The 15015-nt window shown below is 43.8% G+C and overlaps 1 protein-coding gene across 3 annotated transcripts in view; it reads right to left on the bottom strand.

Annotated features, from left to right (window-relative positions):
- The window catches only part of megf10 (multiple EGF-like-domains 10), a 267435-nt gene that overhangs the window by 197159 nt on the left and 55261 nt on the right, over positions 1-15015 (bottom strand). For all 3 annotated transcript variants that reach the window (XR_015078906.1, XM_085992076.1, XM_085992069.1), the window contains exon 2: positions 1202-1335. Coding sequence is in view for 2 of the 3 variants with exons in the window: in XM_085992076.1 (XP_085848202.1) it covers positions 1202-1317 (116 nt within the window). In the remaining variant the exon portion in view is untranslated. The remainder of the gene's footprint in view (positions 1-1201; positions 1336-15015) is intronic.

The raw sequence follows: 15015 nt of genomic DNA, 5'->3' as shown, positions 1-15015 counted from the left end.
CTTTTAAAAAATTCATTCTGGGGATACATAGTCGCTGACAAGGCCAGCATTTATTGCCCATCCCTAATTGCCTTTGAGAAGGTGGTAGCGAGTCGTCTTCTTGAGCCATTGCAGTCCGTCTGGTGAAGCTATTCCCACAGTGCTGTTAGGGAGGGAGTTCCAGGAATTTTGATCCAGCGGCCATGAAGGAATGGCCGATACATTTCCAAGTCAGGATGCTGTGTGACTTGGAGGGGAACTTGGAGGTGATGGTGTTCCCATGTGCCTGCTGCCCTTGTCCTTCTAGGTGGTAGAAGTTCGGGGTTTGGGAGGTGCTAAACTATTTAGGAATACACAGAAGTAGATAATTGATCTTCACAGTCTGATTTTTCAAACACCCTTAAATGAAGTCCGAAAATACTTGGATGGGAGTTAAAGAGTATGACAAATAGTGGAATCTGTATGTGCAGTAACAGGTATATAACAGTGAAACTATAGGCAAAGAGCCAAATATGAGGCCAATTATCAGCGGTTCATTTTCCTTGTCTAAAAATATATCGCTAATCCATCTGAGCTACATAGCTCGTCCACCTAGCATTTTGCACCTTTTCCAAAGCAACCATATCTTTGATGATGTGTGCAGGCTTTTAATCTGCATGGTATCACAGAAAGTATCCTTTCCCAAACCACACAGAGTTTGGTCAATGTATTTCATGTGGGGGGTACAGTACAATGTACTGTGCTTTATTTGGAAAGTAATGTCGAAAGAAATATGTCCACCATAAGTACTAACCTCATTTATGGGGTTGACAGTTACATAATCTGGCTGATAACGTTAGCACCATGAAAATTAACAAGTTCTTCCTATTATATTTAGCTGAACTGGACAAACAGAACATAAGGAAATTGATTGGTCATACAGCTAACGTTATGTGACAGGTTGTATGTGTCTATCCAAGTACCACTTACAGGTGTAACTGGTATGACATCCAAGTGGATTTTGCCATATTGGGAGTCTGAAATATGACTTTTCAATGCACTTTGGAATAGGATGTTGTGACACCCTCAGCATTTTTAAAATAGTATATATGTGCACATACATGCAAGAAACCATGATACATAATTGATACATTTCCTGAAGGTTTAAATTGAATAAACACAATCAGAAAATTAATGATTTGGGCAATTGGAAGCATTTAATGCAGACGTGAAGTTGGCTTACCTCTCCCAGTGACTGCATACATTTGGATCCTCAAGATTTAACGATATCACATTGCGCCAAAGACAGCATGTAAAAGTGATAATGAGGAAAGCACGGCAATGTGAACAAGGAATCATCCTCTCAGAAGCCAAGATCTGTTTTTTGAAGAAAATGTTTCAGCCATTTATTATGTCACAGAAACATTACAAGCAGCTAAACATATTGAGCAACACAAATTACTGCACAGTAGGCACGGAATAGCCAGATCTGAAAATCCACTGCCCCGAGACGCGATCATACATTAACTCCAGCAGCATTGTGGAGTAGGACCACAATTTAGATCAGGAACTGGATACACTGGTCTGGGTCTTGCTGGAGTGGGGCATCTCGCGGCAAGCCCTGTTAGTTAGGTTTTTACCCTCATCCTTCAGCTCCAATTAATTTTGCCCTGTAACTTGCTGGGAGTACGAGCTGATAACAGTGTGGCGAGGGCAACGGGCTTCTGGGATCTCGGTGAACGACGGAACCAACAGTCTATCTCCTTAACCAATGAGATTTAAGGATTGATAAAGAAACAGAGGAACGACGGAGAAGGAAATCGGGTGAATTAGTGTCAAATCAGGCAGAGAAAGAGAGGAAGAGAGGGAAAGAAAGATTGGATTAAGAGAGAGAAAAACGAGACAGAAAGGAAAAGTAAGAAAAAAAAATGTTTTAATTTTACTTCTTTACAATCTCTTTAGGAATAAGACTGCACACTTTAAATTGTTCCCTTTCTGGACTAGAGAGCTTGATTGGCATTGCATTAACAATTATCGCATCGTTAAAAAGGTACTTTCTGCGGCGAGTTTAGTGGGCAATTAATGTGCAAATCCAGCGTGTTGTTAATAAATAACAGGGAGGCTAAGGATGAGATGTGGTTTGTGCAAAGCAAACAGTGGAGCGGCATAGGCCGACCAGCAAGTTCTGGAGATTCACAACTCACGGCGTATCGCTTAATCCTCTGAATGCACTGGCCGATTCATTCATTCATTAATAATGGCGTGTGTTGTTAACACACGGTTATATTTCCACCAAATTCCAGCCCATTAGGTCCAAACTTTGCCTCAAGTGTTTCCATCTAGCCTCCCAAAGCAGATCATTGATGCAGGAGAGGAGAGGAGCGGTGGGGGCAGAAACTCCTTACGTTGAGATTTCCTGTGTCCAGCACCTCTTGGAGGCCAGCTGGGAGCATCAGCAGCTGGTGTGCCTGATGAAACCGAGAGGCACAGTCTGGTCCCTGCCAAAGAGGGCTCATTCCTTGGCAATAAATGGTTAGGCAATCTCCTACCAAAATGGCCACCGCCTCCTCAATATGGCGGCACCCTTGATGTGGAGTTGCTATTCCAATGTAAATTGGAGGACTCCCCCAATCCCAGAAAGTCTTCCAGGGTCAATGGTTGATGCATCCCAGTGCATGTCTCGGGATCACTGGCCAGCGGATTTTCAGCCCCACATTCTTCCTTCTGTGAAATATCTTTCAAATATTTGAGGCATTTTCCCTTACAAGATTAAACATCATTTACAGCACCTAAGAATAGGAAGATATTTTGCATTGTATGTTTCATTCTCCGATATTCCCTCAGTATTCACCCTTATCCACAAGTACACTCGATGCACAAGAGTTGGGAATTACTAAAACAACCAATTGTCATAAACCATGAAAGCAACACTCCAGTAGTTTATCAAAGCATAAGATTGTGTTATAGTCTCCGCCTCTCTATCTCTCTCTCCTCTTTTAAGATGCTCCTTAAAACCTAACTCTTTGACCATGCTTTTGGCCGCCTATCCTAATATCTCATGTGGCTCGGTGTCAAATTTTATCTGATAAAATCACTCCTGTGAAGCACCTTGGGAAGTTTTACGGAGGATTACATAGAATATACGGCACAGAAACAGGCCATTTAGCCCATCCAGTCCATGCCGGTGTTTATGCTCCACTTGAGCCTCCTCCCATCCTTCCTTCATCTAAACCTATCACTATAACCTTAGATTCCCTTCTCCCTTATATGCTTATATTATCTAGCCTCCCCCTAAATGCATCTATACTATTCGCCTCAACTACTCCCTGTGGTAGCGAGTACCACATTCTCAGCACTCTCTGGGTAAAGAAGTTCCTTTTGAATTCCCTATTGGACTCTTGGTGACTATATTAATGGCACTAAATAAATGCAGGTTGTTGTTGTTGTATTGTCTGTTGAGATATAACATGGTATTCATTGCTTCACCTGCGCACCTTCCATTATCAGCACCATTTCCTCTGGGCCAACCTGGCTCGAAATACTGGATCCAGAACTGACACAACCGAAGCAAGACAGTTATAGGACAGTTATAAGAGTTATTGCAGATTGTTAAGCAAGAATTTCCTTTGGAGGCCCACTTAGTTAAGTTCACCAGCCAAAATACCCTTCGAGGAGTCATCCCCCTCGAGGTAAGGGCCTAAAATCTCACAAATATACATATCTACACAAGTTCCATGTTCTGAGCATAGTGCGTCTGTGTTAAGTATTACAGCATTCAGGCATTACAAAAGAAAAGAAGGACTTGCATTTATATAGCATCTTTCACATCCTTAGGATGCCCCAAAGCAATTTAGCAGACAATCTGTTTTTTGTGATGTTGGTTGAGGGATAAATATTGGCCAGGACACCGGGGGGAACTCCCTTGCTCTTCTTCAATATAGTGCCATGGGATCTTTTACGTCCACCTGAGAGGGCAGACGGGGCCTCAGTTTAAAATTTCATCCGAAAGACAGCACTGCACTCCCCCAGTACAAGTGTCAGCCTAGATTTTGTGCTCAAGTCTCTGGAGTAAGGCTTGAACCCATGACCTTCTGACTCAGAGGCATAAGTACTACCCACTGAGCCACGGCTGATACCACATATATAGCAGTTAAAAAACCAGCAATCCCAGTAGCAGGATGATTAGTAGCAATGAAGAACACTGTACAGAAAGACATTCATACAGCAGGCACTGCCATGACCGCACAGTAATATTAATGTGCCATCCACTGTCCAGGAGTTCACTTGACAGGAGAGGTGCAGTTACTGTCACCTCCCAAGAACATGAGGAATAAGTAGTTCTCCATAGAACTAGGGGTCTCAGTCTCAGAATAAGGGGTCGGCCATTTAGTACTGAAATGAAGAGAAATTTCTTCACTCAGAGGGATGTGAATCTTTGGAGTTCTGTGGATGCTCAGTTGTTGAGCATATTCACCCGAGATCGCTAGATTTCTGGACACTAAGGAAATCAAGGGATATGGGGATAGGGCAGGAAAGTGGAGTTGAGGTAGAAGATCAGCCATGATCTTATTGAATGACAGAGCAGGCTCAAAGGGCCAAATGGCCTACTCCTGCTCTTATTTCTTATGCTCTTATACATGTTAGCAACATGGACTCAACAAATTCACAAGACAGAGAAATACAGCGGGGTTTACTTGGTGAAGACAACAGCACCATTGGTTAGAGGCTGACATCACTGGAGCCTTCAGAGAGACAAAGAGGTGCTAAGCAGAGACCCAATCCCTCAGACATGTCCGGAGAGACAGACCCCATGATGATGGGCCATATGTGTGGCGCACCACTTCTTTTAGCTCTATTGAGAGCATTATGATAGAAGGAGGCCATTTGGCCCATTGTGCCTGTGCCAGCTCTTTGGTAGAGCTGTTCAATTAATCCCACATTCTTTCCCCATAGTTCTGTAAATTTTTTCCCTTCCAAGTATTTATCCATTCTCTTTTGAAAGTTACTATTGAATCGGTTTCCACCACCCTTTCATGCAGTGCATTCTAGATCACAATAACTCGCTGCATAATAACTCACTGCGTAAAAAAAGTTTCTTCATGTCACCTCTGGTTCTTTTGACAATCACCTTAAATCTGTGTCCTCTGGTTATCCACCTTCCTGCCACTGAAAACAGTTTCTCCTTATTTACTCTATAAAAACCCCTCATCATTTTGAACGCCTCTATTAAATCTCACCTTAACCTTCTCTGCTCTAAAGGGAGAACAATCCCAGCTTCTCTAGTCTCTCCACATAACTAAAGTCCCTCGTCCCTGGTACCATTCCAGTAAATCTCCTCTGCACCCTCTCCAAGGCCATGACCTCTTTCCTAAAGTGTGGTGCCCAGAATTGAACACAATACTCCAGCTGGGGCCTAACCAGTGTTTTGTACTCTCTGCCTCTATTAATAAAGCCCAGGATTCCATATGCTTTATTAACATTATGCAGCAACATCTGGGTGCTCTGAATGAGTCTGTGTCCAACATCTCAACATCAACAGGAGATAAGGCAATTGACGAAGGCCTATCCAACCTGCAGTTGAAAGTACAGCAGTACAAGCTGCAATGAACATGCCATAGAAGCCACAGTGACAGAGAGCATCGTGCAGTGTGTATGTGTCACGTGAATGAATGCTCACTCTGCCACTATGGGAGTTTTGGGTAACAAAATAAGGGAAACTACGAGGGCCAGCGATCACTCGCTGGGGAGAAGACTGCAGACCACACTGCCAGATGGAGTGGAGCAACTCCAATTAGGTGTGTTGATTATTCCCCAGCTCACTTCACCTCATGACAACACAGGCTGGATGAGTGCAGCTCCAACAACACTGCAGAAGCTCGACACCATCATGGACAAAGCAGCCCGCTTGATTGGCACCCCGTCCACCACCTTAAACATTCACTCCCTCCACCACCAGTGCACCATGGCTGCAGTGCAACAACTCGCCAAGGCTTCTTCAACAGCACCTCCCAAACCTGCGACCTCTACCACCTGGAAGGACAAGGGCGGCAGGCGCATGGGAACAACACCATCTCCAGGTTGCCCTCCAAGTCACACACCATCCTGACTTAGAAATATATCATCCATTCCTTCATTGTCGCTGGGTCAAAATCCTGGAAATCCCGATCTAACAGTACTGTGGGAGGGACCTTCACCTCACGGACTGCAACGGTTCAAGAAGACGGCTCACCACCACCTTCTCATGGGCAGTTAGGTATGGGCAATAAATGCTGGCCTTGCCAGCGACACCCACAGCCCATAAATGAATTTTTAAAAAGCCTCCTTCAGTGTGAAGCAAAAGGACCAGGAGTGTGCTATTCAGCCTGTTGTGCTATTCAATTAGATCATGGCTGACCTGTACCTCAACACCTTTACCAGCCTTGGTTCCGTAACAAAAATCTATCAATCTCAGTTTTGAAATTTTCAATTAAACCCCAGCCTCAACAGCTTTTGGGGGGAGAGAGTTCCAGATTTCCACTATCATTCAAATTACTCGACTACATTTAGGCCAATTAGGGCTAAGAACCATTAACAGGCCTCAACAGTCACCTGTTCGAATAATAATTGAACATTTGTGCATTTGTTTCCCACTCGACGGAAAACTAGGAATAGCTCGTTCAGGATTAGTGACACAAATCTCAGTGCTCAAATGATGTAAATTTAAGGTAATTGGCAAAAGAACCAGAGGGGAGATGAGGAAGCGTTATTTTACACAGCGAGTTATGATACATAGAAACATAGAAGATAGGAGCAGGAGTAGGCCATTCGGCCCCTTGAACCTGCTCCGCAATTCAATGAGATCATGGCTGATCATCCAAATTCAGTACCCTGTTCCTGCCTTCTCTCCATATCCCTTGATCTCTTTAGCCTTAAGAAATATATCCAACTCCTTCTTGAATATATTTAATGAATTGGCCTCTACTGCCTTCTTTGGCAGAGAATTCCACAGGTTCACCACTCTCTGGGTGAAGAAATTCCTCCTCATCTCTGTCCTAAATGGCTTACCCCTTATCCTTAGACTGTGACCCCTGGTTCTGGACTCCCCGACCATCGGGAACATCCTTCCAGCATCTAGTCCTGTTAGAATTTTATAAGTTTCGATGAGATCCCCTCTCATTCTTCTAAACTCCAGCGAGTACAAGCCCAATCGACCCAACCTCTCCTCATAAGTCATTCCTGCCATCCCAGGTATCAGCCTGGTGAATCTTCGCTGCACTCCTTCCATGGCAAGAACATCCTTCCTCAGATAAGGCGACCAAAACTGCACACAATACTCAAGGTGTGGTCTCACCAAGGCCCTGTACAACTGCAGCAAGACATCCTTGTTCCTGTATTCGAACCCTCTCGCTACGAAGGCCAACATACCATTTGCCTTCTTAACCGCCTGCTGCACCTGCATGCTTACTTTCAGCAACTGGTGCACAAGGACGCCCAGGTCTCGTTGCACTTCCCCTTCTCCCAATCTATTGGCATTCAGGTAATAATCTGCCTTCCTATTTTTGATACCAAAGTGGATAACCTCGCATTTATCCACGTTATATTGCATCTGCCATGCTTCTGCCCAATCACCCAACCTGTCCAAATCATACTGGAGTTTCTCAGCATCCTCCTCACAGCACATACACCCACCCAGCTTTGTGTTGTCTGCAAACTTGGAAATATTACATCTAGTTCCCTCGTCCAGATCATTAATATATATTGTGAATAGCTGGGGTCCAAGGACCGATCCCTGCGGTACCCCACTAGTCACTGCCTGCCACTTGGAAAAAGAGCCGTTTATTCCAACTCTTTGCTTTCTGTCTGCCAACCAGTTCTCTATCCAAGTCAATACCTTGCCCCCAATCCCATATGCCTTAATTTTACATGCTAATCTCTTATGCGGGACCTTATCGAAAGCCTTTTGAAAATCCAAATGCACCACATCCTCTGGTTCTCCCTTATCTATTTTACCAGTTACATCCTCAAAAAATTCCAGTAGATTAGTCAAGCACGATTTACCTTTTGTAAAGCCATGTTGACTTTGTCCGATCCGGTCACTTTTTTCCAAGTGCACTGCTATTACATCCTTTATAATGGACTCTAGCATTTTCCCCACGACCGATGTCAGGCTTATCGGTCTGTAATTCCCCGTTTTCTCTCTACCACCCTTTTTCAACAGTGGGGTAACATTAGCTACCCTCCAATCCATGGGTACTGTTCCAGAGTCTATTGAATTTTGGAAGATGACCAGCAATGCATCTACTATTTCTAGGGCCACTTCCTTAAGTACCCTAGGATGTAGATTATCAGGCCCTGGGGATTTGTCGGCCCTCAATCCCATCAATTTCCCGAACGCCATTTCCCTACAAATACTGATTTCTATCAGTTCCTCCCTTTCATTAGACCCTACGTTCCCCGACATCTTTGGGGGGTTATTTGTGTCCTCCTTTGTGAAGACAGAACCAAAGTATGTATTTAATTGGTCTGCCATTTCTTTGTTCCCAGTTATAAATTATGATGATCTGGAATGCACTGCCTGAAAGGGTGGTGGAAGCAGATTCAATCGTATTGTTCAAAATAGAATTGGATAAATACTTGAAAAGGAAAAACTTTGCAGGGCCATGTGGAAAGAGCAGGGGAGTGGGACTAGCTGAAGTGCTCTTGCAAAGAGCCGGCATGGGTTCGACGGGCCAAATGGCCTACTTCTATGCTGTAACCATTCTATGATTTTATGATAATTGGATAGCTCTTTCAAAGTTACTACTATTGTTACTAAAAATATCTTCAATCTCAATTTAAAAAGAAACTGGATTTTTTTTTCCATGAATTCCAGACGCGAGTTACAGCCTTCTATTTTCAACATTACATTTCAATTATTTGTATAAATCTTACCCATTTTGTAAGTAAACCACAATCTTAGCAACCAAAATGATAACTGCTTCTTCAGGTTACCAGACAGGGTTTGATTCAAAGCTTTATAATCTCACTGAAATTAGCTTCTGGACCATGAGAGTTCCACTATATCGCAGTAAATCAAGTAGAACTGGAAACTTGTTTTTATTCGTAAAGGTTATTTTTGAAAATGCTTTTTGGAAATGCTGTACAATTAAAGAATTGTGTAGCTTTAGTTATCAACAACAACAAATTGTACTTATATAACTTGCATTATATATAGTAAAACATCCCATGGCACTTCATGAAAGCATTATCGAACAAAATTTAACACCAGGCCCTGTTCCTGGGACTAGGGACAGGGTCACTGGCAAGGCTTGGAAACTAAGCATAGCCAGGCCTGGTTAGTACCTGGAGGAGTGACCATGAGGGAAGACCAGGTGCAGAAGGTCACAGAAGGAGCCCCAAGAAGGGGTGGTTGGTGAGAAGGTCACAGAAGGATGAGCAGGCCCGGGCGTTGGGCTGAAGATTGTCAGACAGGAGGAATGGTGGAAATGGAATGGCGGCGCGCACCGATGCAGTGGCTTTGCTTCTCCCAGTCATGGGAGCTTGCAAGATCACATTTCATTGTTCATGTACTTGTGCAATGACAATAAAGTTGAATTATTATTATTATGAGGAGATATTAAGGCAGACGACCAAAAGCTTGGTCAAAGAGGAAGATTTTAAGGAGCCTCTTAAGGAGGAGAAAGAGAAAGAGGTAGAGAGACGGAGAGGTTTAAGGAGGGAATTCCAGAGCTTAGGGCCTAGGCAGTAATAATCATGTTATTACCGTGGCATTTTGCTTCTAATGTAATGTTTGTCCCCCTCAAGCTCTTAACACATGTATTTGACAATCTCTTCCTACTATTAACAAAGAATTGCCAACGTCGTGGAATCATAGAAACTTACAGCACATTTGTCCCGTCGTGCTGGCTCTTTGAAAAAGCAGTTGTGCTCAGTCCCAAATCCTCGCTGTCTGTCCGTAACCCTGGAAGTTCCTCATCCTCCAGCACCTGCCCAACTCCCTTCTAAAATTATTTATGGAATCAGCTTCCACTCCCTTTTCAGGTAGAGCGTTCCACATCCAGACAACACTGAAAAATATTCTCCTCATCTCCCCTCTAGATCTTCTGCCGATGATTTTAAATCTATGACCTCTGGTTATTGACTCTCTCGACATAGAGGAATGGATACAAAGAATGACCAGAAAAAAAATGGTGAACATGTCACGAGTGTAAGGGCAACTCCAGGTGATTGAATGGTAAATAAATAACCTGAAATTTTTTAAGCTCTCTTTTGGGATTTACATCTGTTGAGGCTGTTTTTCTGACATGCTGTCTCTCAAATACCAACCTCCATGGGCACTAGCAGAGAAAAAGTGTCAGCTGCAGCTCAGTGAGTAGCACCCTTGCCTCTGAGCTAGAAGGTTGTGGGTTCAAGTCCCACTCCATAAACTTGAGCACAAAAATCCAGGCTGACACTCCAGTGCAGTACTGAGGGAGTGCTGCATTGTTGGAGGTGCCATCTTTCAGAAGAGATGTTAAACCGAGGCCCGGTCTGCTCGCTCAGGTGGACGTAAAAGATCCTATGGCACTATTTTGAAGAAGAGCAGCGGAGTTCTCCCTGGTGCCCCGGCCAATATTTATCCCTCAATCAACATCACTAAAAAAAAAATTATCGGGTCATTATCACATTGCTGTTTGTGGGAGCTTGCTGTGTGCAATCTGGCTGCTGCATTTCCTACATTACAACAGTTACTACTGTTATGTTCATAAATAAATAGACGTTTTCATGTAGAACAGCTAGCTTGAGCTAGTCATTTATTCAGCCATGTGGACTAGTGTACAGGCATCCATCTTGACTACTGCTTTGTGGGTAGCCCCTTACTAAACATACAGCTCCACCTAGTGTACCATCCTAGAATGACATGTTACTGATCATTACATCCCCCCTTCCTTAGAGGTTAAACAAAATCAATATCAATCAATCATAACGACATAAACATCTTCACAACAGTCAACACATTTTCAAAGCTTTACTTCATGAAATCTAAGCTTTTCATTCTTTTATTATAGTTTTCTTTGTACTCAAAGATTAAGTCTATCAGGCTTTTTTACTTCACGTGTGGATCTTCTCAGCACAGGTAAGTCTGATGTGTTTGCATGAGAGCCTGTATGTGTGTGTTTGTGTTGGATTGTTCTGGTGGTGAGTGACAAGATTCAGTTGCGGCATTGACATCGATTTGCTCTTGGATAGTTTCTTGTGTTTTCAGGAGGGAACGGCGGTTCCTCCTGAGAATCTGTCCTTCCTCAGTTCTAACAGTGTATGACCTTGGTCCTACTTCCTCAAGAACTGTAGCTTTCCCGTTCCATGCATTTGGATCCTCAATCCTGACAACATCATCCCTTGTCAATGGTTTCAGAGTTCTGGATGACTTGTCATAGTGTGATTTCTGTTTCAGCTTTAACAGTTGAAGTCTCTGTCTCAGTTCCTTACTCTGCTTTTCTTTTGCACAGCAGGGTAGCGTGGTGCATAACTTGCGACCCATTTGGAGTTCAGCAGGTGAAGAACCACAGTCTAAAGGGGAGGTTCGGTAGCTCAGCAGGGCGAGATAAGGATCAGACTTGCTTTCTGTCGCTTTCTTCAGTAGCTGTTTGAGAACTTGAACACCTTTCTCTACCTTACCATTCGACTGAGCATACAGAGGACTGGATGTGATGTGTTGAAACTCAATGTGCTGCAAACTGTTGCCACTCCTTACAGTTGAAGCACGGACCATTGTCGCCAACGGCAATCCTAGGAATTCCATGTCTGGCGAAGATGGATTTAACATGCATTATGACACGGCTTGCTGATGTGCTTGAGAGCAGTGCCATCTCAGGATAGTTAGAATAGTAGTCAATCACTATTAGATAGTCTTTACCATTCAAATGAAAGAGGTCCATACCAACTTTTTGCCATGGTGCTGTTGGTAAGTCAGCTACTATCATTGGTTCCTTTGCTTGTTTGTTTTGGTGTTTCTGACATGTCTCACATTCGCCTATCATGTTCTCAATGTCCTTATTTATGCCAGGCCAATAAACAGTGTCTCTTGCTCTCCTTTTGCATTTTTCAATTCCGAGATTTCCCTCATGAATCCTTTTGAGCATGTCCCAACGTAGAGCCTGTGCAATGACTATTCTGTTCTGTTTTAGTAATAGTCCACTTGCGACACTTAACTCTGACCTGATGTGATAGTACTTTGGACAGGAACCTTTTGGCCAACCATGATGAATGTTCTCTATTACTGTTTGTAACACTGTATCTTTTACTGTTTCTTCTACTATTTGCTTTGATTGTGTCTGACACGGGCAGCGCAGCAGTGACCATACTCACATGAACATCCACGTCTTCCTCAGTAGAGCTCACATGACTCATTGTGGGTGCTCGGGATAGTGCATCTGCTAACACACTGTGTTTGCCTGGTGTGTAGATCAGTTCAAAGTCATATCTTTGCGGCTTCATCATGAGTCGTTGAATCCTTGGAGACATCTCATTCAGATTTTTTTTTATGATGGCAACCAGTGGGCAGTGGTCTGTCTCAACTGTGAAGGTGGGAAGTCCATATATGTAGCCATGGAACTTTTCTAGTCCAACTACCAAACTTAGACATTCCTTTTCAATCTGGGCGTATCGACACTCAGAGTCAGTCATAGGCCTGGAGGCATAGGCAACAGGCTTCCAATCTTCACCCTCTGCTTGTAGCAAGACCGCGCCTAGGCCATCTTTTGATGCATCCATTGACACTTTGATTCTCTTTGTTGGGTCAAAGGTGGTGAGTACAGGTGTGGTTGTCAGCACTGTTTTGAGGTTCATCCACTCTTGTTCATGTCTTTCTGTCCATTCGAACTCATTTGTTTTATGTAGCAGGTCTCGCAGACAGGCTGTCTTGGCTGACATAGAAACATAGAAGATAGGAGCAGGAGTAGGCCAATCGGCCCTTCAAGCCTGCTCCGCCATTCAATGAGATCATGGCTGATCATCCAAATTTAGTACCCTGTCCCTGCCTTCTCCCCATATCCCTTGATCCCTTTAGCCTTAAGAAATATATCCAACTCTTACTTGAATATACTTAATGAACTGGCCTCCACCGCCCTCTGTGGCAGAGAATTCCACAGGTTCACCACTCTCTGGGTGAAGAAATTCCTCCTCATATCTCTGTCCTAAATGGCTTACCCCTTATCCTTAGATTATGACCCCTGGTTCTGGACTCCCCGGCCATCAGAAACATCCTTCCTGCATCTAGTCTGTCCAGGCCTGACAGAATTTTATAGGTTTCGATGAGATCCCCTCTCAATCTTCTAAACTCCAGTGAGTATAATCCCAATCGACACAATCTCTCCTCATACGTCATTCCTGCCATCCCAGGTATCAGCCTGGTGAATCTTCGCTGCACTCCCTCCATGGCAAGAACGTCCTTCCTCAGGTAAGGCGACCAAAACTGCACACAATACTCAAGGTGCGGTCTCACCAAGGCCCTGTACAACTGCAGCAAGATATCCTTGTTCTTGTACTCGAACCCTCTTGGTACAAAGGCCAACACACTATTTGCCTTCTTAACCGCCTGCTGCACCTGCATGCTTACCTTCAGCGACTGGTGCACAAGAACACCCAGGTCTCTTTGCACTTCCCCTTCTCCCAATCTATTGCCATTCAAATAATAATCTGCCTTCCTGTTTTTGCCACCAAAGTGGATAACCTCACATTTATCCACATTATAGTGCATTTGCCATGTTTCTGCCCAATCACCCAACCTGTCCAAATCGTACTGGAGTTTCACGACATCCTCCTCACAGCATACCCTCTCACCCAGCTTTGTGTCGTCTGCAAATTTGGAGATATTACATCCAATTCCCTCGTCCAGATCATTAATATATATTGTGAACAGCTGGGGTCCTGGGACCGATCCTTGCGGTACCCAACTAGTCACTGCCTGCCACTTGGAAAACGACCCGTTTATTCCAACTCTTTGCTTTCTGTCCGCCAACCAGTTCTCTATCCAAGTCAATACCTTGCCCCCAATCCCATGTGCCTTAATTTTGCACGTTAATCTCTTATGTGGGACCTTATCGAAAGCCTTCTGAAAGTTCAAATACACCACATCCACTGGTTCTCCCTTATCTATTTTACCAGTTACATCCTCAAAAAATTCCAGTAGATTAGTCAAGCATGATTTACCTTTTATAAATCCATACCTTTGTCCGATCCAGCCACTGCTTTCCAAGTGCTCTGCTATTACATCTTTTATAATGGACTCTAGCATTTTCCCCACTACCGATGTCAAGCTTACCGGTCTATAATTCCCTGCCTTTTCTCTACCACCTTTTTTGAATAGTGGGGTAACATTAGCTACCCACCAATCCATGGGTACTGTTCCAGAGTCTATCGAGTTCTGGAAGATGACCAGCAATGCATCTACTATTTCTAGGGCCACTTCCTTAAGTACCCTGGGATGTAGATTATCAGGCCCTGGGGATTTATCGGCCTTCAGTCCCATCAATTTTCCAAACACCATTTCCCTACAAATACTGATTTCTTTCAGTTCCACCCTTTCATCAGACCCTATGTTCCCCGGCATCTCTGGGAGGTTATTTGTGTCCTCCTTTGTGAGGACAGAACCAAAATATGTATTTAGTTGGTCTGCCATTTCTTTGTTCCCCGTTATAAATTGCCCCAATTCTGACTGCAAGGGACCTACGCTTGACTTCACCAATCTTTATCTCTTCACATATCTATAAAAGCTTTTACAGTCAGTTTTTATGTTCCTAGGAATGAACTTTCCAATGAAGTTTATCATCCCCATGATGCGTAGCACTCCTTTTTTGTCAGTGGGTCGGGGCATTTTGAGTATGGCGTTTACTTTTTCCATATCTGGCTCTATTCCTTTACCAGATAGATTATCTCCTAGGAAAGTGACTTCCTGGATGCCAAACTGACACTTGGCTTTGTTGAGCTTCAGTCCATTCCGGCGTATGCTCTGTAGCACTTTAGTCAGTCTCTCATTGTGTTCTTTCAGTGTGGAGCCCCAGATGATGATGTCATCAACATGGACCCGAACTCCTTCCA

Source organism: Somniosus microcephalus, chromosome 1, assembly GCF_052327205.1.
Source record: "Somniosus microcephalus isolate GS21.2 chromosome 1, FLI_Smic_1.0, whole genome shotgun sequence".
Classification (NCBI taxonomy): domain Eukaryota; kingdom Metazoa; phylum Chordata; class Chondrichthyes; order Squaliformes; family Somniosidae; genus Somniosus; species Somniosus microcephalus.
This window is presented reverse-complemented; position numbering and strand designations above follow the sequence as displayed.